General features: G+C 38.4%; 1 protein-coding gene across 4 annotated transcripts in view; it reads right to left on the bottom strand.

Moving 5' to 3' along the window:
• Positions 1-1,939: 1,939 nt before the first annotated feature.
• Positions 1,940-26,709, bottom strand: part of LOC137295052 (TOG array regulator of axonemal microtubules protein 1-like) — a 71,097-nt gene continuing 46,327 nt past the window's right edge. For 2 of the 4 annotated variants that reach the window (XM_067826315.1, XM_067826318.1), the window contains 19 exons: positions 25,603-25,641; positions 24,400-24,578; positions 23,798-23,973; positions 19,738-20,006; positions 19,078-19,185; positions 17,003-17,178; positions 12,816-13,026; positions 12,464-12,578; positions 12,187-12,333; positions 11,925-12,030; positions 11,712-11,798; positions 11,320-11,468; positions 10,803-10,961; positions 10,182-10,308; positions 9,475-9,566; positions 8,583-8,775; positions 8,053-8,272; positions 7,290-7,376; positions 1,940-6,419 (listed from right to left, as the gene is read on the bottom strand). In XM_067826315.1, coding sequence (XP_067682416.1) covers positions 6,160-6,419; positions 7,290-7,376; positions 8,053-8,272; positions 8,583-8,775; positions 9,475-9,566; positions 10,182-10,308; positions 10,803-10,961; positions 11,320-11,468; positions 11,712-11,798; positions 11,925-12,030; positions 12,187-12,333; positions 12,464-12,578; positions 12,816-13,026; positions 17,003-17,178; positions 19,078-19,185; positions 19,738-20,006; positions 23,798-23,973; positions 24,400-24,578; positions 25,603-25,641 — 2,900 coding nt within the window. In that variant the 3' untranslated portion in view covers positions 1,940-6,159. The remainder of the gene's footprint in view (positions 6,420-7,289; positions 7,377-8,052; positions 8,273-8,582; positions 8,776-9,474; positions 9,567-10,181; positions 10,309-10,802; positions 10,962-11,319; positions 11,469-11,711; positions 11,799-11,924; positions 12,031-12,186; positions 12,334-12,463; positions 12,579-12,815; positions 13,027-17,002; positions 17,179-19,077; positions 19,186-19,737; positions 20,007-23,797; positions 23,974-24,399; positions 24,579-25,602; positions 25,642-26,709) is intronic. The other 2 variants (XM_067826319.1, XM_067826317.1) reach the window with 2 other exon arrangements.

The raw sequence follows: 26,709 nt of genomic DNA on the forward strand, positions 1-26,709 counted from the left end.
GCCTTATTTTATTTACAGGTCAACATATATATTGCTGGAATATTGCCGAGTGCAGCATAAAACTAAACTAAACTCACTCTCTCACTTTTTCACTTTTTCTATTGGGGTTTTTCCTGGAAAAAGCACTGGGCTACACAAGGTTATATTCCTTCCACCGGCCACTACATTGCGTTCATTGCAGCAGAGCGTGTTCTGACATTCTGTCAGTCATCTGGTTAAACATGTTCAGGTCAGTCTGTGCAACAAGCAGAAGACTGCCAAACTAGTGAGTATCTACTAACAAGCCTATCTTCCATGAGAAACCCATCAAATGCTTATGTTGGACAGGATTTACTGTTTGATTCAGTCATCAGTACATTTCATACCTATTTGGGATCAGCCACCATATGGCTGGAATATTCCTGAATGAGGCATAACACTAGTCTTACTCACTCACTCACTCAATGGGGATTGTCTCTTTGTAATTTGTGAGATTATATCAATGATTCATAGCCTCTAGCTGGGGTCTTTGGTCTGACAGGAATGTTTAGTCTTAGTATGGGTATACTTGTACATGTAATTAGTGAATTGGACAGTGTGTGCAGTAACTGAGAGAATCACATGCTACAACAAAGTATGTTAGAGAGACGAAACTGGTCCAGATCTAGTCATGGTTAACCATGTCGTGTCTACAGTCCAGTACTCGGTCTAAATCAGATTATTTCTTTAGTCCCATCAAGTACCTGTTTAAACAGCTTCCACTGTGCATGCATCAACAGTGTCTCCATCATGAATTGGTAAAGGTAATCGTAGTTAGACAGAACATCAGATTTATTTATCTGTTTATTGGCTCTTTCCGTTTTCAAATAGGTCTTGACATGACAAAGTCATGCTTTTAAGCTGATCTATTTTCAAGGTCCAAAGAAAGATATTTATTTGTTTCAATTGCATTGTTTCGTTGTTCATTTTAAAGTTTCTTTTTTGTGATATTGACATTATTTTACAGCAGGAAGTATGAAATATATCTACTTGAATGGGTTGTGTTTGGTGTTTTAGATATGTTTACGGAAAAATGAGATGCTAAAGACTGGTCTCGAGCTTAAGGCAAGTTCGTTCTTGATATTGACCTTTGCTGTGGGATACAGCTGCAGCTGAGCAACTTTGGAACACCTTCACAAGGTGCATTTACCATGGTTGCAGGAAATGGAAAGCTTTTTATAACCCTCAGCATTTACTGTCTAGCTCTTCCCGAAAGTTGTGGGGTTATCTACCCCAGCAATCACTTGAGTGGACAACACTTGAGATCCCATCCTAGTGAAGCATGTGGTCTGTAGCCAGCAGATGAACTGGTAAACTGTTTGTTGAAAAATAAAACTATTTTGTGAAGTTTTTTAAGTAATTTATCAACCATTTTACAACTTGGAATTTTGAAATGATCCTTCCCATGAGACCCACTGCTGTGAAAAATAAACTTGCACATGACAAGACAGACTTGAGTATCAGGAGTACACACTGTTGGTCTCATCATGGGTCCCTATCATTGTGATGTGTTGACATCTGAAGAAACATGGACATGGGAAAACCAAATTCTTCACAACACTAGTCCAACAATATTGCTGATTGTCACCCTTTCTAGAAGAAAAGTAAAGGAATCTGTACTTTACTGACAACTAATCAGATATAACATGTTGACCACTTTATGAAAGGCCTTGTGTATTCACCTCTACAGTATGCAACTTCACTTCCCTCTTCACAGATGTCCATTTCATGCTGAACATTTATCAACAAAACTGTTGAATAGGTCTCACATTAAGCTTTTCATCCATAGGAAGTAGTTGCATAACAATCACTAATAAGAAAATGTCTTCTAGCAAACATCTAGCAACATCTTCAGTTTCAATTTGATGCCTTAAAGTCTTGTGAGAGTGACGACCGATCCCATCAAAAACAACCATACAAGTCATGTTTATGATTTATTTCCATCAATGTTATGATCACAAGAAGCTGATTAAGTCAAATTGAGCAAGCCTATTGGTCAAATGTTGGCATGTATTCATGTTCTGTGTGTTTGTATACAGAGAGTTTGAACACAACAATGAATGACCACAATGACAGATTAGAAATACACACCAAACCAGTAGCCAAAGGACGTAACATCACCACCTGGCAAAATGTGTAGTGACGTGTTCATAACAGCTCAATGGTGAAATAAGGGTGTGTATTACCAAATCCTGTTTACTACATAGCCTTTCCAATTAAACACCATGCAGCAATTGATGATACATATTTTGTTCAAATATCCATCAAATTAAGGAGATCAAGAACTGATACTGCTAAATTAGCATTATTTACCAAAATTATTTGAATACATGATCAAAACATGTCTTATGACTGTTTGATTATCATACTAAATATATAGTACGTAGTGAAAGAATACACCACACTTGGCAGTCACCACCAAGACTGACAAACCAGCCAACTTGTACAAGCTGACAATTCCTGGTCACCTATTTCCAAAATGAATAGGTCTATCAAATCTTACATGTAGAGTGAACCAGCCTCATGTTTATGAGAAAAACATTAGAGATATTTTTTTATGTGAAACTTGAATGCTGGACTCCATACTGCAGTTCACTCATCTGCTGGTGTGGTAGGTCACCTTAAACATACACACAATTTCACTTTCACTTGTATTGGCTGTAAAATTAACAGATGTTCTCTGCTTGCTCCAATAAAACTAGATTTAAGGGATCCCAGCACTTGCCTAGTGACATAAACCCCTGAACCCACTTAATTTTGAACCCTGGTAAGATGTCTGCCTGAACAGTCTCAGCCCTTGTGGGTAGTCTCTGTATCGGTACGAGGATACATCACTCAAGAGGATTATTATGTCAAATGAACATAATGTTTGCTTAATCAAGTGTCCAATATTGATTGCTATTTAAAATAAACATATACATGAATATTTTCAAATTCCACGTAAGCATGTTTTGGCTGTAGATAATCATGTACATTTTCCCGACTATGATACCCATGCCACATGGTGAGTGGTGCCACATTTCGTTGTGGGATACAAAAATGTAGGAGTGACACAAACAATAAAAATATCACAACTTGAATCACTTGATAGACCTGTGACCACACACTTGTGTAAGAATATGGGACGGATGAAATCAGCTGCAGTACAAACACTGAAAGGCAATGCTGGTATAAAGGTGTAACTGGTGAACATCACTATGGACACTCCTATACTAGTGATTTGCTGACACTGCTCTTCGGTGAAAACTGTACACAATCACAACCTGCAGTTCCCATACACATCTGGACGGAGGGTTAGCATCCAAGTTCATTAATATAATTTAGCTTTAAGTGATCATGAGTGCGATCTTGCCATAAATAGTTTGTATCTATACACAAATATCAACAGTGAATCTAAAGAATGCTTAACAAGTCATCATTTCCATGGAAACATAACAAGCACACGTGCGAGAATTCATGAGATATGCTAGAGTTGGCAAATCAGCCACTCCAACCTTTACCCACAAACTCTCCTCCCTCCCCAAACTACAGGGGAAGTGTGGAAGTGTTCAAGAAACTACATGTGACAAGAATGGTTTGAAAATGCAAACAATCATCAAAAACTATAGAGTATAATTATTTGTCACACACTACTGATAGATCAACTATTCAGAAATGGAAACAAACATGAAAGATTAAATGCAGAAATATTAACCATCTACAAACCTTTAGTGATTGTGTATTCCAAAATCAAGAGAATGACAATTTCAAATACAGAATTTCAAATGACAATTTCATAAAATCTATGAAAAAGCATATAATTTCAAATAACAATTTAGGAGAAATGTATTTTTACACCTTGCAAGAGAGAAATACTGTATAGCATTCCACTAAGTTCCTATACGAACATGGAGGATTACTGACAATGGTTATATACAGGCTTAACATGACACACCATATAACAAACAGCAAGCTGTAACAATAAATATATATAGATCTGTACATTTCTGGGTACTTAAAATATATATTCAAGCTGTCAATGTTATGAATACTGATGAATGAAGAGGGCACGGCAGATCCGCTGGTTAATCCAGCATGGTATCTATGCACAGCTCAGTCCCACTATATACAGTTAAACTATCTACAACCATAGATATTGTCAGTCACTATGTAGAAATATATATACAAGTACATAATGTTCTGTACAAATCTCTTCACTAAACAGTTGAGAAGCGTCGCAAGTAAATATACAACTAGAAGCCTAGAAGAGCCAGGCTAGAGGGGATCAGTAAAATGACTAAGTCATGCCTTCTTCAATTCATACCAACCATTAGCATGCTTCACATAGCCTTGGAATACAATAAGGGACGAGTATCACCTTAGCAGTAATAATCACCATCAAGGAAATAGCAAAACTCATGACAGTGATGAAGTTGGAAATAACACCAGATTCTCACAAACAAGTCACATGGTATTGATATGGTGCTCATATTCACGATATCATTGACATACACCTTTATCATCCTCAACAAATAGTTCACTCTTTCAAACATTCCTATGAAATAACCAAAGTAGCTGCAAATAAACAACAAATGTTTGGCTCTTTCTGGTGGTTCCACCTCACAATATTAATCTTCATGTGACCTGACAAGTCTCTGCAACTTTCAGCTAATATAATGGATGGTCCCCGAGTATTCCATCAGCAGGTGACAACTGTGCATCAGGTGAGCATGCTAACAGTAGGTATGCTATCTATAACAAGCAGGGTCACGGCATGTTGACCTGGACGGAGGGATGATCACAGACTGTAGGAGATGACATAGATTCAACATATCACAGTAAGGGGCATTTAAAATGCTAAAACATGAGACACAATGATCAGTGACAACTATAACCTACCCAAAGGCACCAAGATCGCTTTCATTTACTACTATGTTGCCACATCAACTCACTTCTCTATCAACTTCAGTTACTGGGAAACCTTGAGGTAAATTATAATTAATCATGTATTCCCTGGTAGTGCCTATCTCGCATGGGCAGATATAAAAGATTAACAAGAGACATAAATCTGCAGAAATAGTGTTAACAAAGTAAGAGGACCTAACCATCATTTAAGATAGAAAATGCATGAGCACTTTGTACGCTTCTAAATATATACAAGGCATACCAGAGAATGCATACGTAATCACTGTTGAGACCAAGTGATGATAATAAATAGATAAAAATAAACATAAGACCTGAGCAGATCTGTGGTGACGAGATTGTTAAATAATGAAATATGCACCATGATTGGAAATATACACAAAGAACTGAAACAAAAATCATGCAATATCAGCCACATATTTACACAAAGATCACTGGTTTCAGCAAATATACCTGACTTCAATTAATATTTATACACCATATCTACACTGACAAAAGATTTGGAAAACCAGGATGTTAGTGGATCTGATAGCAATTATATTGACAGAAATTTAAATCAATATCCTCTGTACTGAAAGGTACATTTGCCTACTCTATTGACAAAAGAGTTTTTCTAGAAAAAAAGAGGTGTCACTTTTCAAGAATGTGCAAATAATTCACATGCACTTCATGTGTAAACACACAGGCAGCAACAGTTTTGTATCACTGACTTAATAAACAAGATACTCCTGAGGAACATTCAGTCCACTATATTTCCCAGTTGCTGTCTCCTGAAAGCACTGAAGTGCACCTGCCTTCTGGCACAATGTAGGGGATGGAACACTCTCCCTAGCCAGATAAAGAGCAATACAGCACCTGCTTCTAGGATCACTTCTCCACTGTATTCACAATTTTTTCATTTCAAATTCTCTCCCAAAATTCCAAACAAAAAAAGATAATGTTGAAGTCCAACTCTATTCAGATTCCATCAATATTATATCTGGTCAACATCTTCAGGTTAACAAACGCGTAACCCGGAAATGGGTGTCACATGAAAACAGAACGTTTTCCCATAAGCTCTCACAATTAGTCTGCTGAGTATCCAGTGCAACATAACAATGTTCCTTTGGTTTGATTAATTGACAATGCACATAGTGTTCCTGGTCAGCCCCAACACATGACCGTGTCTGGTGCTCCAGGAATCCTGACTGATCGATGACCTCCAATACTACATGGACATGTCTGATGCTGATGTTGGCTTTAGCACTGGTCAATGAGTTCCTGCAGCAGGTTCAGATGGCGTGTGCTGACGTTGGGGTCAGAGCTGGCTTTCTCTGTGAGACTCTGGCCCATGTGTTTATACAGGACAGACACCAGGGAGGACATGGCATGGCGCAAGTCACTGCTGCCGCCATGCAGGGCGCCGCTGCTGTTCTGGGCACCCAGGAGATGCCAAAGAAGAGGCAGGACGTGGAGGATCACCTGTTTCTGCTTCTTGGAGTAAACTCTGTCAACAAGGTCTGCGGAAACAACAACATGGCACAGTGTAAACAACAGAGCAGTGTATCCAGAATAAACAAATACTGAACACTACAGGAAAGAATTTATGTACTGATAGGTAATTCATTTCATGAGGGTATTTCAATAGTTGTATGACTGTATGACACAAAACATTACACTTTAGAAGGACAGAATTTAAGCAAAATAAAATTCATTCATCTGATTTTACATCAAACATTGCATTTTTGCAAATTGGTCTAAATTGCCAAAATGAAATGAAGAACAAATATCCTTCATGTTCCTGGCTGGCTATGTACAAATTAACAGACCCCCTTGCATGCCATGTACAAAATGACCCACAACTTACCGTACTGTACATTGGTTAGAGAATCTTTTTATGAGTGTTTTATAGCTAAATATAAACTCAAGAGACCATTAATGGGGTTCAATCATACTGCATATGACATAGGTGCGATGTGTCTTAAACAGCATCAACTTCAAGAAGAAGAGCCATGTGTTCATTGAGGTGTTCACAGATAGTTACAAACATGCTAAGAAAGGAGGAGTTGCTACCCTGCCTGTCTCAAAATATTACATCAATGAAATATTATAAATTACTTATGAAATGCAAGCTGCACATGCTTTAGGCATATGGAAGGGGCTACCATGGACAGGTTGTATTTGGGTGAAATGTTATGAAGCCAGGAACCTGATGTGCTTATGTTGAAAATTTGTTTCCACTCAACATCTAGAATAACTAGCAGAAATGTAATATGTTAGAAAGAATCAGCTCAAAGACGTTTATTTTCACATTTGTGTAGCTCTTACTAACTACATTCACACAAACCTGTATAAGATAACAAGATATGAGGGTTTACTCAGGAACTTACAGGCAACTTTGAGGACCATGTCAGGTTTGCTCCTAGCACTGACTAATTGGGCCTGGTTGGCAAACGGCTGGATCAACAAGGACGAATCTGAAACACACACAGAGTGGACAACATACAAGAACTGGTGTAATATGAATACGTGCCAACAACATCACTGCAAACAGTAGGAGGTAGCTGTTTGAATGCTGGTGCTGTTTGGTTCTGACCTCTACATGCACCAACACGTCATATACACATGAAGAATGGTTCCAGATGATGACTTATTTCTGAAGCCACTTATGATCATTTTGGAAATATTAACCATAAATTGCATATTTATATCCTTATCCTATCTCACGTTATGCAGATCTCTTCTTGTTCTTCAACCATGTGTGGAACGTGCTTGAAGATAACTTGAATCAAACTTGTTAACCTCTGCCCATCCGACCTCTGCCCCTACCCTGACATCAGCACTTGTTAATCATCATTAAGCTCGTACAGCATGCTCAGTCGCTCACGTGACGACCTGTGCCTGCCATGTGACAACGTTCCACACGTGGTCATAGAACAAGAAGAGAGCTGCATAATGTGAGATAAGATAAGTTTAAAAATTTCAAGAAATATCAGCAAGGAGGAGTATAAGCTTCTGTGAAACACATGTTTGATCCCTTAAGAATACTTTCTGTGGTAATAACATTATATGGAGAGCATCAAGTAATGTCTCACACAGTTCCAGAAACAATAATAGTACCTAGGTCTGTACAACCACTCCACAACTACTCACCCATGTGTTCAATGAAGCACTCCAGAATATCAGTCGCTGTTGTATAGATATCTCGATTTTTGGACGAAAGGTTAGGAGCCACGTTGCCAATGACCATGTTCAGGATGCCACTGGGCATGCAGTCCTTGAGGAGTGGGATGACTAGCAGCATCACCTGCAGTGCATGTAAATTCACCTTGCTGTTGGAGTCTTGCAGGCGCGGCAGGAACTTGTCAAATATCTACAAGAAAAACAATAACATAACATAGTGTACTTATCAAACAATGTATTGTTTCAGGGAAATTCCTCAAACATGTAACATGCTGGTAACTCTCTCTGGTACAAGGGATCATGATATCACTCTTGAGTGTCTAAAGCTATTGAGGAATGTCATTACAGTAAATTCCCAAGATATGTGAAGCCCATTCCTCACCATGATACTGCTGGAACATTACTAAAAGCAGCGTAAAACTTAACTCACTCAAAGTATCTATGAAGAGTCTATGTTATGGCCTTCTCTTTTCCTTAGTGCTGTCAGTTCACAAGCCTACCTTCACATGCTGTGCAGACACAGCATTAGGGTTGGATTCTGCCATCTGCTGGAACTGGGTGATTCCTTCAAGTCTCGTCTTCCAGTCACTGGAGCCCAGATGGCTGATCATCTCCCGGATGTCATCCAAAGTGGCTTCATCAGTGCGCACTGACTTGCGTTTTGGCTGGGGGGTGTTCACACTTTCTGCAGAACTAATAATATTGAAAAGATAAGATACTAATTAGATATTCACATACTGATGATACTTACACATTTACCTCAGAACATTTGTTGCACAAGAGCTAATAATTACTACCATCTTGAAGGAAGGATTTTTATCTGATTATCATTGAACATGGAGAATTTAAGACACAATCAGCATCACATTTATGAATTCAATAGATCTAAAAAGTCGAGAGAAAATGTACAACTAGCTCTACAATGTGTTCCAACAACTTTCAACAATGTTAATGGTTAACAGTGAGACTGGGCAGGGTCAAACTGTGCTGTTATGTCAGTCACCCAACAGTCCTGCAACAGTTATGTGAACTCCACTCATGTGCTCAATGGGCTTTAGGAAGTTTCTTAACACAATATCTCTGTGCATATTTCATAATGGACAAACAAGAGGATTTCCCGAAAGTTTATGTTTTCCTGGCGAGAAACAAATGAAGTTACAAAGCCTCTACACACGTCCACTAAGAGACGGACTCCCAGTGCAGGTATATGTGCAGGTATATGAGCAGGTACATGTGCAGGTAGTGGTCTACTAGGTACTTGTGGTACTGTTATGTATATCACAGCACGCCGGCACAATTTCCCTGTCTCACCTGGATATGGTGGTGAGAGTCGACATGCTCCGTGATGCCAGAGACATGCTGGTAGAGTATCGACCCAGTTGACTACCATACCTGCTAGCTGACCCGCCACGAACAGATGACCTCGAACGGCTGCCTTGACCCGACCTTGCTGATGACGTTACATGGGGAACTTCACCCAAACCCTTGATGACATGAACAAAATAGTGAGCATGAAGAAAGCTCTGTATCTGTATTGCAACATCTCAACATGGAAGTGAGTTCTCATTAATGCAACCCCTGAATGCTACCTGGTTAGTTCACATTCTCTCATAACAGTGTAGTCAACTCATCTTCAATAGTTAGGACATAAATGAAGTACTTGGGACAGTATCCCGGATACACAACCTTACAGAAAAGTGTGTCGGACATAATAAGAAAGCAGATTCCCCCAAACCCAGAGAGAATCAGAGATTTCATCTAGTAGAACAAGAATATATGGATGACAACTACTTAAATACTAGCACATGATGTTTCAATACAGGTTCTTGTATCATTTTCAAGTAGGAATGTGTCAGATTTTATCAGGATTAAAATACATGCCCTGGAAGCCACTTGGGCAAAACTTGGTTGAAATTTCTGGTTCAGATTAAGATTGTTTTCGATGCAAAAATGTAATACTAAGTATTAAAACTGAACTAAAAAAACAAAGAAATCAGCATGAATGTGTGTGAACCTGAGCAAAGCTGGTCCAACTACAGACTGGGATGGGCCTTGTCTCCCTCCCTGTTGTAATCTCTACAGACAACTCCAATACATACCTTTTGTCGTAAAGTGTCCACAACATCTTGCACACTGCGGAGTGTGTTGGCAGGGAGGTACTTGGTAAGCATCTTGTCAAAGTCTTGGTGAGACATGAGCTGATACAGGATCTTTTTACCATAATACCTAGAGATCATATCAGTTTTTTAAGTTAAACTATCCAACAAAATCAATTTCAAAGTGGCTTATTTGAAGTGTAACGCCTCCTTGTTAGACACATGGTCACCTTCTAAAATACCATCAAACTCGACACACTCAGTGCAAGTAAGGAATGGCTTCATACAAGATCTCTTAATTGGATAAATACATGAATACAAAATCCCTTAATTGGATAAATAAAAACTTACTAGAGATGTAGTAGGGTGACATAAGACTGGACATCACAGTTAAGATTAATGAACTGTCCTATGGCCATGTGAAAGCTATAAGTGGCTACTTGCACTCATCCAGACTCTACCAGTGTTTACATGTATGACGATCATATGCTGCACTTCAACATATAGATTCACCTCCGACACAATATACCAACACTAGCCATTCTGTTTTTAAATGCTCAATGTCAAGCATCAGTACCATGTTACATGCTGTTTTTCACTAGTTTGACAACATGGACATCGTACCTTGTTTCCTGAGAGCTGTCAAGAGCAAACTGTGCAGCAGTCGGCAGAACTCTGTCTGTGATGTCCTTGACACCACTCAGAATCTTCCCCGGTCCCATCTTCTCCACAAGAACCACAAGGCACTGAGCTGTTGTGCGTCTAACAGCAGTGTTCTTGTGACTGTAACACACATTATTACAGCTAAACTTTCTCCTGACCATCTTGTGAAAGGAATGTTTGAAAAACACTGTGAATAGAAGATATGTCAATAACATTCCAACCAGCAGACATGGAGAGCATACAAAATACCCAATGTTCTCCTTTGAACCCATGGCTACATACAGAGCAGTTGTGCTTTCCACTGACACATTCAAGTGGACACAAGACAAACCTTGTATCCTACATGACTACGGATAATGGTGATAACTAGGTATTGATCACATTACTTATTCATAAAGAATTGCTGAATAATCAATTTCAATTAACCATTGTCAGTTTCAGTGCAATCAACACTGCCAATCAAAGACAAAGAACTCACGAAGATCCACCCATGATGATAGCCAGGAGAGCTCGTGTTGCTGTAACATTCTCCACCATGGCTTTCAGAGCCTTGTCAACATCTGTCCGGATGAAGTTGTTACTCTCACCAGATTTGGCCAGCAGGCATTTTGTTGTATTGTCCAGATCCTGATTTCAAAACATCATCCAAATTTAGTGCAAAACTTAAGTGCATATGTTACTCATCTGGTAGCTCTAAGTATTTAGACTACTTTCTCTCCAGGGCTAATACCCTTTATACAATATACATGTACAGGGCTGTTGAAGATTACTGTCATTTTGAGGAAGTGAAGATTTTAACTGACATCCCTCAGAATTCAACAAGACAAATTCAGATATTAATATGTGTAAGAATGAGAGCTTGACACAAACCTGATCCATCTGCCTTTTCAGATTGGAAAACATTTCACCCAAACATGTGATAGCAAGTCTTGACACCTGAGATCTCAGATTTTTCACCTGAAATTAACAAAATAGCATGAAACAACACAGCCATATATGACAGAACATACATTCCTGTCACAACAACAATAAACCCTTAATTCTAGAGTTTCCACCAGGACCACTGACTCCCTTATGTCCTACCTCTGCTATGATAGCCAGTATCACTGTATGTAGCTGGCTGGAGAGGGTGTCAGGATGGTGTATAGTCAATCTGCGTAGCATGTTAATGGCTTCCATCTTCACCTCCCTGCAACAACAACATATGTTGCTGTGAACAAACATCAGCGTTGTAACAAAATCGTATTCAAGCTTTGATATGTTATCCATCCCCAAAACCTGACTTCACAATGGATGACTGACAAAGTGAAATAAAGCTCCAGAATATTGGTGAAAAGGGGCTCACCAGTCTTCCTGGCCTATTTTCCGTAAAGCTTCACGGAGAGCACCATCAGCATCACGGAAAGGTTTCCAGTCCTCGGGATTCTCAGACTCAGTCGTGGGTGAGTGGGATGTGGCAGACATCGGATGACTAGACACAGGTTCATTTACACTGAAAGCACAAAACAAAGTTTCCATTTCAAGTCTTATTAAGTCCTGTTTGTGTCCAGTCAGATGGAAATGTGATGTCATGAATCTTATTTAACTTGTCCATTATCTACTATCAATATGTAGATTCTCACGTTTTGATCTTTTTGCGGGGAGTTATGGCTGGTTGTGTGACTTTTGGCGGAGCAGCTTTAGTGGGACTGCCGAGATTGGAGGTGGAGTTGGAGCCTGACCCTGATATAGTTAAACCTGTAACAAAAAAACATCTCTGTCAACATAAATGCGGGCAATTTACTTAACGGATCAGAAACCATTCTCATTTTCTGATACAGCTTACTCTTACACAGATTTGTAACTGAAATGTCTAGCATATCCAGCTCTTGGTGTGGACAATCACTATTTATATAAATCCCTGTCACAGAAACCAAACCCGACATGAAAGAGACAATACATTTACTTTTAACACCAGTCACATAATAGCATTACCATCAAGGCCAATACTGTCGGAACTGCTGAGACGTCGGAGCTTCTCCTGCTGTCGTTCTTTCTCCTTCCTTTCCTTTTCTCTTTGACGGTCTTCCTGCTCCTGTTTTTTCTTCTCGCGTTCAAACTTCTTCAGCTCCACCTCTTCTCGTTGCTGTTCCTTTTTAGCAGCAATCTTCTCTCTAAATGTTTTAGTCATGCTGGCATTCAGGTCCTGAAATATAACTTGCTACGTCAATCACAATCATCAGCCAAAGAAAACATGAAAATAATACCACCATTAATCAAACTACAGACACCACATCAGAGATATCCTAATCGGCACCAAATGCCACTTCAATAATTCAACAATGAATTTCAGGTGAAACTGCAGCAGTTGTACTAAAAACATTACAAGCTCTTGGAACTACTTTAAAGACACAAAGACAATGTCTGACCTGAGTCTACCTCCCTTCCCATCTTGATCATCCAGACATTAGCAAATCCCACATGCTGTCCTCATTATTAACAGCTGATTAGTCGTCCGTACATGTCCATCAGAAAATGTCAAGTGTGCCTAACAGTGATAAGCAGCAATTTCCTCGGCGTCTATTACATCTTGCATTATGCTTCCGGCTATTTGTAGCGTAGGTATAGAAACGGGCACAACATAACTTTCATCAATTTGTCAATTAAATAAAAGAAATCGATCAATAGCAGAGCCAATATTGTTCAGCAGACTGAAACACTGGCACGTCAATAACCCCCATTGATCCAAAAAGCATCGAAGACAGTTTTCAAGATCAATGCTATTAGCAAGTTACGGTACCATTTTCATACATCTTTACCCTGGGGAATACGGATTCTGGGTGCACACAATATCCTTCAAAGAGATTCTATAGATAGTCACTGCAGATTAATTCCAAAAGTATTGATTGGGAATCAAAATGGGAATCATAACTGCGATACTGAACAGATCTGACTGCAGACTTCCCTGCATTGAGCCAGTAATGGCAGTTTGTGTGCTGAACCCAAGATAAATGTCCTGAAAGATTTCACTACTCCTGAGGTAGGGATAATATCAACTGCTCTTGTCTCTTGGAGCCAAGCAATGCTAAATGCATAAAGAATCAGTCACTTTGTTTAGCAAGGAACTTATTTCTTCAGCAAGTCTAGCACTATTGAAAGAGAAATGAATAAACTGAAAGTATGAAACCAATCCCAGAATAGGTAATATGATGATGACAATGAGCACTTGACACTTATGCTTAACATTATTGAAACTTACATCATGTAATGTCTGATACAAGCTCACTAGCAAGTTCAGCATTGACTGAGTTTACTTTCCACCAACTTCTGAGAAGAGTATCCTTGCAGAATGTTAATTTCATCATTAGCTCATTGTAAAAAGAAAGTAAATTGATTGCAATGGCCTGATCCAGCAACTGATCTTATCAGATCAGATGGATCACATCACATGTAGCAGTCATTTGGCTCCTCTAATATACACACGATGATCCAGAAAAGAACACAATGCCTGTCACCATGACGGTCAGTCAATACTAGCAGCATCAAATTAAATATTTTACGATAACAGCTGCAGACTGAAAGTCCTGGGTGGAAGTGTAGTGATACAGGAAAACAGATTCCATCGTTGAAGTGAAGACACCTGAGAGATGTGACCCACATTGACACACTGCTGAAATGTACAACTGCTGCTGGGAAATCTACACATTTCATTTTCTTCCAAGCTGTTTCAGCTGACATTTGGAACAGCTCTACATCTGGGAAACTTTCTGAAGTACCACACTTATCACTCTAATCCATACAGAATGATATTTGACATATCCTATTCTGAACTTCTGTGTGTTTTGTCCACAATTAATTTAATATCACTGATATTGGACCTATGACGTAAAGAAGTTGGATGAGTCAGCCTTCAAGATGATGATGTCTTTAAATCTCTAAAGAGACCTGCTGTTCCTTCAGAACAGACTGAAGTAATGGCAAACCACCATTCATGAGTTTGTATTTGTTTCAAAAGCTGTGCAATCAGCTGTTAATATTTTTCCCCAACTGCCAGTGACATAGTTAAAACATAACCAATAATAAACATGACAGAAACTCATTTTGCCTTTTTGTAAAGATAAAAAAAAAATTAGCATCTCAAGCTACTTATTGACCAAGAGAACTTATTCCAGTATAATGTTATTTCATTATCCATATTCAGAATAACTGTGATCTTAAGTAGGGTTCTCTTGACAGTACTTTGGTATATTGTCAGTAGTTTTATGTATCGGACAATTTGACTTGTCACCAGTGAAATTTCACCAAGATGTTCAATTATAACATAGTGTAATAACAGGATTAATTTGAATAATTCAATAGATGATTTGATGATATTCTTTTTCCAATAACTGATCAATTATCAATTTCAGGCATTTCATAGGGGATACCATATATTACTGTGTATAAGTCGACCCCCTAACTTGACCCCCCAAATCAGTGTCAAAATGGTATGTTTCGTGCATAAGCTGACCCCCGCATCAAACATTTGTCAGCAAAGTCTTGTATGTAAAAAGTAAGTATGGTCGCGGTCAATCCACACCATAAGACATCTCGCAGTTATAGTCTTGGATGTAAAACGTAAGTATGCAAAGTGAGAATAATATCTAATAAAGATTATACTGACCATTATTCTAAAAATCCGTGTTTGTTTTCCTTTCTTAGAACATATTGACAATAATACTTTAAACCCAACAGAATTACAATTATAAACTATTTTTCCCTATTTTATTGGAAAAAATTCTGGTACACGTGCATCATCAATGCGTCCATATCATCAAGTTGTCAAAGAGCAAAGTAACGATGTTTGGGGAGATAATAAATCAAAGTGAATAAGCTGAAGAATACAATCAACAACAGTACTTGTAAAAGTTGTCAAATGAACATTACAGCTTACTATGTCCATCATTTTTTGAGCAATTGTGTGCCATACTTCAAGTGACATCTTGGCTTTTGTCACCTCGAACAAGACACTCAGACACGATGCTCAATGATAAAAAATGTGCACAAAGCGTTTTTGTCAAAGGTCATAACCTAGACACGATATATGCACTAAGGTCCACAAACTATGTATTGGTAGTGGTATAGGTGGTTGTCTAACACGTTCAGAATAGCATGATTTTACTCAAAACTTTCGTCTGAATCTATAAGTTTACAAAGGGCATTATCCATTGCTGTTATCTGATTGGCTGCCATAGGTCACATTTAATTTTGACCATTCACGATCCTTATAGCAGACTGAGGTAAATAAGCGTCATTAGAAACTAGTTTTTATCCATTAAGATTGCTTCTTACAAATCGGAAAATACTCTTGGCAAGGTCGATGTTCAGAGCTTTCGAACGATACCCGCCATCTAACGAATTGCTGCCTCACGTTATTTGTACAGAATTTAAAAAATGGAGGTATTTGCCCCAGTTGTATCCCGAACAAGCGAAAAGCCATTGATATTGGGGAAAAGACAACCATAGATATTATTTGAAAAATCTATAGTAATCATTTTCCGATTATGCGAAAATGAAAACAAAAGTGTGAGGGGGAACTTAGCAGTATCACATCATGGCTCTCAGCTGGGGGATATTATGACATATTACAAATGAATGCACCTACTCCAATAATCACTCACTTCTTGAAAGTGCTTGTGCAAAAAACAAAACAATAGCAATCGGGCCCCCTATCACTTGCGTGGCATCTACGAAACAACAGAAAGTAATATATATCACCGTATGTGAAGTGACAGAAAACAGCTGATCCCACTGGCAAGTCAAATGGCAACCGGACAGGTTTATAACTTTTTCAAAATTAATACTGTGTGTAAATAGGTAGGTACAGAACTTAATAATGACAAAAGGCAAAATAATTTATTGTATACTTTGATTTGTATTTTATTGATCATGTGGCTGTAATCGTTGTAAACTTCCCAGCAGGTGTACCAATAACCTGCAAGATTGTCCTCACAGGGCACTGACGGCCAGAAAAATACTTTCGTGAAATTGTGCCTCCTAGATAAGCCGACCCCATTCTACACATTCTTTGGTCCTCAAAATCCCTTATTATTACATGTGCACATTATCTTCCTGCCTTCAAATTCCCTCACAGAAATGACTACAGACTACATAACACTACTTCGACAACAGTTAACACTAACCTCATCCATATCCTCTTCAAAGCCCAGATCAGCATCATTCTGCCTGACCCCAACCCCAACTACCCCGTTAGGAACAGCCCTTGTGTCCCCGCCAGTGGGGCGTCGGTCAAGTCGGTCCCGAGACTGCATTCCACTCACAGGGTATTCTGTAGTAGCAGGTGGCTGGTCAAACATTCCTGGAACAGAGGTCATCAAAAATCATTCTACTTGACTAAGAAATCATATTGATGGAAATGTCTGTGATGTTAATCAATCACTAGTTATGTGTTATTCACACTTCATTGATTAAATGCCATATTGGTACATTATGTAATGATATTCATTAAGTAATGATATTCAATCAGACACCCTTGTTAATCCATACAGTTTGCAACACTTTCAATTATCATCAACATGATAAAGGGCGTGCTATCTCTACAGTCTTTCCAACAAATGCCTATGCCAAATCTGTAATGACTCCAACCATTTGTTATAGTACAACTGACATATAGATCTACATATTACATTGTACCTACTTCCAGCAGTGAGCTGGCACACATACATGCAGCAGAGTCTAGTTCCTAGTCATGTTGACAAGATGAGGAGTCATGTGTCAAAACAGCAAAGCACATCCTATCAAAGATCAACAAAGCTGACAAAACTCCTCTAGCAAGGGAACACTTCAATATGCCAATACCCACTCCAATACACTTCCCTTTAACTTCATATGAGTGAAACAATTTCTTCTGTTGCCTCAAAAATTTTCCATTATATGAAAAAACCTCTACAGCTTCAGTCAATCATGAAAACTTTACTGACAAAATAATTATTTCTACCATACCAATTACACTGTTACAACTCTGTGTGTGTGTGTGGATGGATGGACGGATGGATGGATGGATGCATGCTCAGTGCTCAGTGATGAAAGATGTGGTAGAACTGTTGAATGGTTGTTTGAAACAAACAGAAAGCTTGAAAGCCTTTGGCTGAGAACTCTTACATGGATTGAGATGAAGCATGTAACACTCAGGCAGCAACAACACCACCCACAAACATTCTCACTAAAATATCTATCTAGTATGTTCACAAAGGGAAGCCCATCTTGTGCATCTCCCAGGACTAGTGCTAATATAAACCTCCATGAACCATCAGATGAATCAATCAGCTTTTAACACTCTCAGATTACCCCCCTTTGATTTCTATTTGCCAGTTTCATCAACTATCACAAAAGGTGTAGCAAAGCCATTAGAAAGATTGTCAATTTTATAAAAAGGCATAGCAACAATCCTATCGTTATGATCAAATTTGCAAGAAATCAAATTCAAATAAAAGCTAACAGAGATAGAGAGGAAAAGCCCAACAGTCTTTTAGATGAAAAGAATATCTTTGTGTTCCAACAAAAAAAAAAGGCAAGGGGCTTTGGACAAGATTCTTCACAATATTATTTCAGGACAAAAGAGAACTTCTGGCTGCAGACATGATTCTGATCAATTATTGACTTATTATCACTAACAGTTGTTGATCTGTCTGACTAAGTACATTAATCCAAGCTTGTCATGCAATTCTACAGGTACTTGTCAATTCTGGTATCCCACATGCTCACACACACTCCGTTATCTCACATGCTCCCTCCTCCTCCGTTATCTCTCATGTTCACATGCTCTCCATTATCTCAGATGCTCACCATTATCTCAAGATCACAAGCTCTGTCATCTAACAAACTCACACACTCTCCGTTGTCTCGCACGCTCACCGTTATCACGCACGCTCACACACTCTCCGTTATCTCACATACTCACACACTCTCTGATATCTCACATGCTGACACACTTTTCTCCCGCTGACACAAGCTCTGTTAGCTAACATGCTCACATGCTCTAATACTTCAAGAAACCTGAATATAGAACTGCCCCAAATCAAAAGGAAGTAAACATTTTTTCACTTATATAAATAAGAGATTCAAGACACAGTTAACTAAGTCATTATAAGCAGACAAAAATAAAAAAAGAACAATCTTTTCAGTTGATATTATCCAAATAGCTATGAAACATCTGATCGTAAGCACAAACAAAACCCCTCTCCCACAGATAACATACCCTTTCCGAAGAGGGCGATATGTTCCTGGCTTGGTGTTTTATCATCGTCGATTTCAATGGCGCCATACGAGTGCAGTGAAGTCATACCAAGTGGGGAGAGAGTGGATCCTGCAACCAGACGGACAGCCTGACCACAGGGGATGTGCAAGTGACAAGTGAGAGGGGAACGTGACAGTGCCACCTAATGTTACACTACTACTTGAGGTGCTGAATGGGCATATCAAAACAGACATAAGATCAGTTGATAATTCGAACAATAACTAATGGGAAAGGCTGAGCGGAGGTATGAAGTATGAGACAGTGTTGAGTGTGTTAGAGGAGACATACACAAGCTGTCACACAGTTAATGAGCTGAAATCAGTCTGGGACCTGAAACGTGTCGTGGTCATCATTTCTCCCTACGACATGTCTATCTCAAACAAGCACACATACAAGTACACAAATCTACAATGTCTGCTACAAGCATATTCAAATATATTTACACATCCAATTGCACAACAAACACTTGGTTTGTGAGATTAGTTTCCAGGAGTTTGTGTGAAGGGCAGGTGGAGAATGCAATACTTAAAGTGGACAGCAAACACTAGAAACAATAAGCACAATGTCTGCAAACAGCAAACACCATGAACAGAATTACAGTAAAAGCAGATGATCTCCTACCTTTGGTGACCCTGCGTCTATCCCTGGCTGCCTTGTTGTTAAGTGTGCCCGATGGCCGACTGTCTATGGAAGAGGAATCGTCATTGTATCCTTTCCCCACTACCTGTACATCCGATGTGCGGTTTTCTCGGAACGTCACCCCACTTGCAGGGTTGTAATTTTGGCTGACATTGCTGCTACTTCCTTCGATATCAAATCCATCTCCATTCTTCTTTCGGATGGAATTGTTGCGTGCAAGTTTTGGTTTTGATTCAAATGGGGAACTTTTTCTGAAAGCAATGTACGAAAGGTGAACAAACAATCAAGGGGACACTACAAAATTCTTGGAATTATACATGAAAGTCCTGGTGTGCGTTTCATAACCGGGAACAGGAACAAAATGAAAGACATTATTCTCAGGCAATGTCATGTGAAAGCATAGACAAGGCAGGCAACACAACCATTATTCTCAACTTCGGAAAGGGTCTCCCAGCAGAAATGTATTCCACATAAAGTACATTACTGATAAATTGAATCTTCACGCATATTCATGCTTACTAACAAGTTCACAATTTCTGTGTTGTTTAATAGCAGATGCGCTTGTTTGTTACAAACACATATCAAACGTTCATTACTAACCAGTAAATTAACAAGAGTCATCAGAAAATGACATATCCCCCCGGCCCCCACATATTTGAAAGGACAAATCATCCGACAGTTACTTATTTTGTTTTTAGACCAAGTCTGAATTGTTTCCATGGAATTCATGCAAAATATAAATTCTATATATCTGTAATCAAAAAAGTCACCATTTCAAGATCTGTCTCATATATCTGGCATGATCTTTTGAAAGATATGAAATGGTTTTCGAGTTTGCTCCGAAATGAAGTCAGCAACGTGTTCATGGAACCGAGAAAATAATACATCATAACAAACTGTAAATAGCAAAAGGCACCACTTTGGGGTCTGCCACACATATCTACCAAGTAACACTGACAGATATTAAGAAGTTTTTGAGTTCTGCTCTGGAAACAAAACACACCTCTCACTTTTGAGACTAAGTCCGAAACGTTTCCATGGAAACCGAGAAAAAAATAAATCACAAAAACCTGTAAATACCAAAAGGCACCACTTTAGGGTCTGATTGATATATCTACAAAGTTGTGCAGAAAAACATTGTATGGTTTTTGAGTTCTGCTCCGGAAACGAAGCCCATCCCTCCATTTTGAGACTATGTCCGAAACGTTTCCATGGAAACTGAGAAAATAATAAATCACAACAAAAGTCATCAAAAGATGACATATCCCCCCGGCCCCCACATGTTTGAAAGGACAAATAATCTGAGAGTTACTCATTGTTTTTTTAAGACTAAGTTTGAATTGTTTCCATGGAATTCATGGAAATTATAAATGCCATACATCTGTAACCAGCAAAGTCACAATTTCAAGATCTGTCTCATATATCTGCCAAGATCTGTTGAAAGATATGAAATGGTTATCAAGTTGTGCTCTTGGAACGAAGCCCACCCCTCACATTTTGGAGGTCCGAAGTCGTTTCCATGGAAACCAAAAAAATAATACATCACAAAAACATAAGAATGAAGATTTTTATGGATATCAACTTCTTTATGAGAGAACACAACGTTTCGGAGTTAATGCTTACTCCTTCATCAGGTGATTGAGAAAGGGATACAGAGGTGTATTTATATGTACAGACCAAGGAGTGTACCTATCAAGTGCCTGGGACTTATTGATAATTAATCTCATCTACCTGTGTACATTCTATCTATGTAATTCATGTATAGCCTATCTACCCGAGTACATACTTGTGTTTGTACATCACCAACCCTCATGTAAACATGCTCACCCCCTATCGTGTGTTATGTACATCATCCTATCATGCGTAATGTATCACCATTGGCTTCCATCCTTATCCCCAATCATGTTATGTAAACATATCCAATCAACTGTAATGCATTACCATTGGCTTCCATCATTGTTATCTTAACTATCGGCTTCCTATCAGTGCTTGTTTATACTAGCTTTCGTTAACTCATTCCACTTGTTACTTTGTTATTGTTTTACCTGTACATATAAATACACCTCTGTATCCCTTTCTCAATCACCTGATGAAGGAGTAAGCATTAACTCCGAAACATTGTGTTCTCTCATGAAGAAGTTGATATCCATAAAAATCTTCATTCTTATGTATTTTCACTTCTAAATGACATTCAAAGACATCACAAAAACCTTTAAAAACCAAAAGGCACCACTTTGGGGTCTGCCACACATATCTAGAAAGTTTTACTAACATATATTAAGAAGTTTTTGAGTTCTGCTCTGGAAATGAAACACACCTCTCACTTTTCAGACTAGGTCCAAAGCGTTTCCATGGAAACCGAGAAAATAATACATCACAAAATCCTGTACATAGCAAAAGGCAGCACTTCACCTTCTGACTGACATATCTACCAAGTTTTGCAGAAAAATATTGAATGGTTTTTGAGTTCTGCTCCGGAAATGAAACACACCTCTCACTTTTCAGACTATGTCCGAAACATTTCCATGGAAACCGAGAAAATAATAAATCACAAAAACCTGTAAATACCAAAAGGCACCAGTATAGGTTCAGATTGATATACCTACCAAGTTTTGCAGAAAAATATTGAATGGTTTTTGAGTTCTGCTCCAGAAACAAAACACACCTTCTCACTTTTCAGACTATGTCCGAAACGTTTTCATGGAAACCGAGAAAATAATAAATCACAAAAACCTGTACATAGCAAAAGGTACCACTATAGGTTCGGACTGATATATCTACCAAGTTTTGCAGGAAAAAATTTAATGGCTTTTGAGTTCTGCTCCGGAAACAAAAACCATCCCTCCATTTTGAGACTAAGTCTGAAATATTTCCATGGAAACCGAGAAAATAATAAATCACAAAAACCTGTACAAAGCAAAAGGCACCACTTTAGGTTCTGACTGATATATGCACAAAGTTTTGCAGAATAATACTGAATAGTTTTTGAGTTCTGCTCCGGAAATGAAACACACCTCTCACTTTTGACACTATGTCCAAAACGTTTTCATGGAAACCGAGAAAAGAATAAATCACAAAAACCTGTACATAGCAAAAGGCACCACTTTAGGTTTTGATTGATATATCTACCAAGTTTTGCAGAAAAATATTGAACGGTTTTTGAGTTCTGCTCCGGAAACAAAGCCCACCCAACGATAAGACTAACACCAAAATGTTCCATGGAAAAACAAAAAAAATATAAATGTCAAAAATCTGTAAATAGCAAAAGGCACAACCATAGACTGAGATTACTATATCTATCAAGTTTGGTCTAAAAATATTGAACGGTTTCTGAGTTAAGCTCCGGAAACGAAATGATGACGGACAGACGTGGCATCGACTATATCCCCCCGCATTACATGCCAGGGGGATAAAAACACTTTCACTATGTGATTATCCATCAATGATCATAAAACATTTGAAAATAAGAACATCTGAAACTGCCAACAAACACGCATACTGCATCTAATATCGAACAGACTGAAAATAACTGGCTTCTCTTGGACAATCTGTGAGAACTGTTTGACTACTAGTTGGCCCATAATACATGCACAGGAGGTGGTCTGCTTTTGACTTTTAATGCATAATGTTAACATAAACACATAAAACTGAAAACAGCAGTCTAGCATCTCAACGAAAGTACCACGATAGTCTTGTTAGTACCCATTATCATTTACTGTATTTTCAATCTGAATCACCCACCGCTCAGAAATGTGGGAGAAACTTATCACCAGCTCCAGATTTTATGGAGACAAATTCACCTATCTTGATCTCTGCATATCAAACATTGTCTCACATTTAGTGCATTAACAACATGCAATCTGTAAATCATCGTGCCCAGTCATCTTTCATCACAAGTCTAATGTTTTCATTCACCAAAATTCTACTACTGCCATGTCTGCAAGTGCAGGCAATTTTGGATCTCATTATATCAATATCAAAGTGTCAGTTCTTTATGTGTACAAAAACTTTAACACAGCCAATGGTTTCCATGCAGACGTACCCCTTCTTCCTATTTTCCTCATCTTTCTGTGACAAAGTGCTAAAAATGCCACTCTCTTCGTTGTTATCTGAGAACGGCGGCGACGAGTTGAGACTCTGGCGACTGCTTTGTTTCTCAAGTCGTTCTGCTTTCTTCTTTGATGCACTGTTCCGTATTTGTCGCAGCGAGCTCTGCATCTGGTCAATCCCAAGTTTCCAATAAATAATAGTATCACATAAAATTCTATTTAGCTAATTGTCGTCTTTTAGATTCCAAACATAAAGACACCAAACAATAATATGTGAAGAGTAGTCTCCCTTCATTACAAACCCATCACCACTTGTTTATAAGGAGTATACCTTTACTTTATACACATCTATGTAAATCATACCCCGTTTTTATATTTGGAACTCATGTTACTTTTGCTGCATGAAAATCTTTTTGTCTGTATCTAATATGAAGATATAACAGAAATCATTATTTTACCAATTTACCAGAACACTTCAACTCAGACACTACATACTGTCATGACTCATCTAGGATAACACAACAGACACCTACAGAAATACTTTACTAATCAGAGAAACGCTCTGATCCCATATAGTAGGATTTATCTCCCTTACCTCATTCCCACCCACATCATCAAGGGATGCCGCATAGGCACTGTCACTGTCATCATCCCTGATGTTGGAGTAGGATGGTGAAGATGAAGTGCTGATGGGAGGAACTTTAGGAGATTTACGTCTTGTTGCTGACCCTCGAGCTAGAGTTGGTTTAAGGTAGATTGGTGTCTCATCTTCATCTGGAAATATGCAGTTACTTCCTCTTATTTTCGTATCTCATATATTTAACAATATAACAAGCACAAGATCACCTACCTATAAATCAAGCACAGCCTCAAAAACTGCCAGCTGTCTTAAGCAATACAGCAATTAGACACTGGACTTAGAAGGAACTATAAAAATATATCACTGTCATGAATGTGATTACAAATATATAATTTATTACAAATGTCTCTTAAAACCAAACAATAGTTATCATGCACCATGATTCCACAAACCCATCCTCTAGTATGCTCAAGCGACAAAACTGCCATCACACAAGGAATGATTTACATTTTCAACAGATGTCCATTTTTCCAGTGTCAAAATTTATCTATTTGTTTTTTTATATATATATTTTGAGGTAAAACGCTCAGGTGAATCTCAGGTTCAATGCAAGTGTGCATTTGCAAGCAAAACATTTGACTTTTTTCCAGTAACTTCTTAAACTACATTTAAGAAAGGTTGTGGAGGAGGGAAGAAATAATTTCTCATGTGAGGGGGATAATACAAATTACTATCCTGAATTACACACAATGATAACCTTATATGATAATCCCTCTGACTATCCTGAATTACACACAATGATAACCTTATATGATAATCCCTCTGACTATCCTGCCTTTGTCATCCTCTCATAATACACTTCAAGACAATCAGTAGCACAGCATAAGTGTGTGGCCTGTCTAAGACTGAGGAACAGGCAACCAGTACTGGTTTTATTGCCCACATCTCACACTAGTTTGGACCTTCAGTATCTGAGAGAAACCTGGTCTAAAAACCGTTTCATGTATTTTGTTCATGCTAATATCTTCTATGCTGTATGCAGTAAACAGGGCATGTTGAAAATATAAATAAATAATATGGTATGATGACAGCCCAAAGTGGAAGATATGGCTGAAGTTAAATTAAACGGAGGTAGGATATTCAACACAGTTAAGTCATTTATTGTATTCCTGATATGAATGATGAATATTCTAGTGCAAGTGCTGTTAGAACGCATACCTGTGCGGGAGTCGTCCCCAGTCACTGACCCCTGGTCAGCTGTCAAGCAAAACATCACACAAATTAGATGAACCACACAACACAATGTGCACATGCAACTTAACACTGCTATAGACATTAACTACTGTATCACTGCATCATCACATAACAGGTTGCTATTCCCTATAAAGTATATATTGAAGAAATACATACATAAACTCATTTCTGTCTTTTAGCAAACCGTATAAACATGTTACAAATATACACTTTGACAAAACATCTACAAGTAATGTTCTTGTTAGTATTGATCACACTACAAATGGATAAAAAACACATAGTAAGTTTGTGAACATAAAAATACCATCCACTTAAACTAGTCTAATGGAATGATCTTTTTTCATAGCAGTTATCAACATTGCAGTCAATTTAGTACTCTTTGTGCCTCAAACCCCAGTTAACATGTTTCCACAAGTTGATGCCTGTTATCTTTGTTCACCAATTGTACATTATCATCAACATAAGTAAAGATATATCAAAACCTTTTTAGTACAGGGAAGCAGGTAACACTTTCAGAAACAACACATACATATCACTTTGTTACAGCATAGGTACAGTTATACAGAAAAACTTGGACAGACAGGAGACAAGTGTAGTCAATTAAAACATGGAGACATGCATGTGGTGTCAGATATCAAGATAACTTGTAGAATTCATGTCCAGCTGGACATTTAAGAAGCCAGATCTGGTGTATAAAGCCATTTGATAACATGAAGGCTGACATCATGTCCCACCTTGCAATGTACGTGAGTGACTCAACTGTTGTAAAGCACACTTGCCAGTAGTGATATAGACACCACAACAGTAAATATCCCTCCCCTTATGCTCACAGCTCCTTTATAGATTATTGATAGGCACACATATCATACAAAATGGTATTGACATAGTACATCTGTAGGGGACCCCCTAGATCAATACCAACCACTCTGTGGCCTGTAAATTACCTAGAAACGCTAAATACAACAAACATCCGTCCTCAGTAAGATGGTGTTTATTTCACCCCTCTGGGCCAGGATAACGCAACAGCCGCCACTCGCAGCATGGACAATCCTCCTCCTTAAACTCTCTCAT

Source organism: Haliotis asinina, chromosome 8 (assembly GCF_037392515.1).
Source record: "Haliotis asinina isolate JCU_RB_2024 chromosome 8, JCU_Hal_asi_v2, whole genome shotgun sequence".
NCBI lineage: Eukaryota > Metazoa > Mollusca > Gastropoda > Lepetellida > Haliotidae > Haliotis > Haliotis asinina.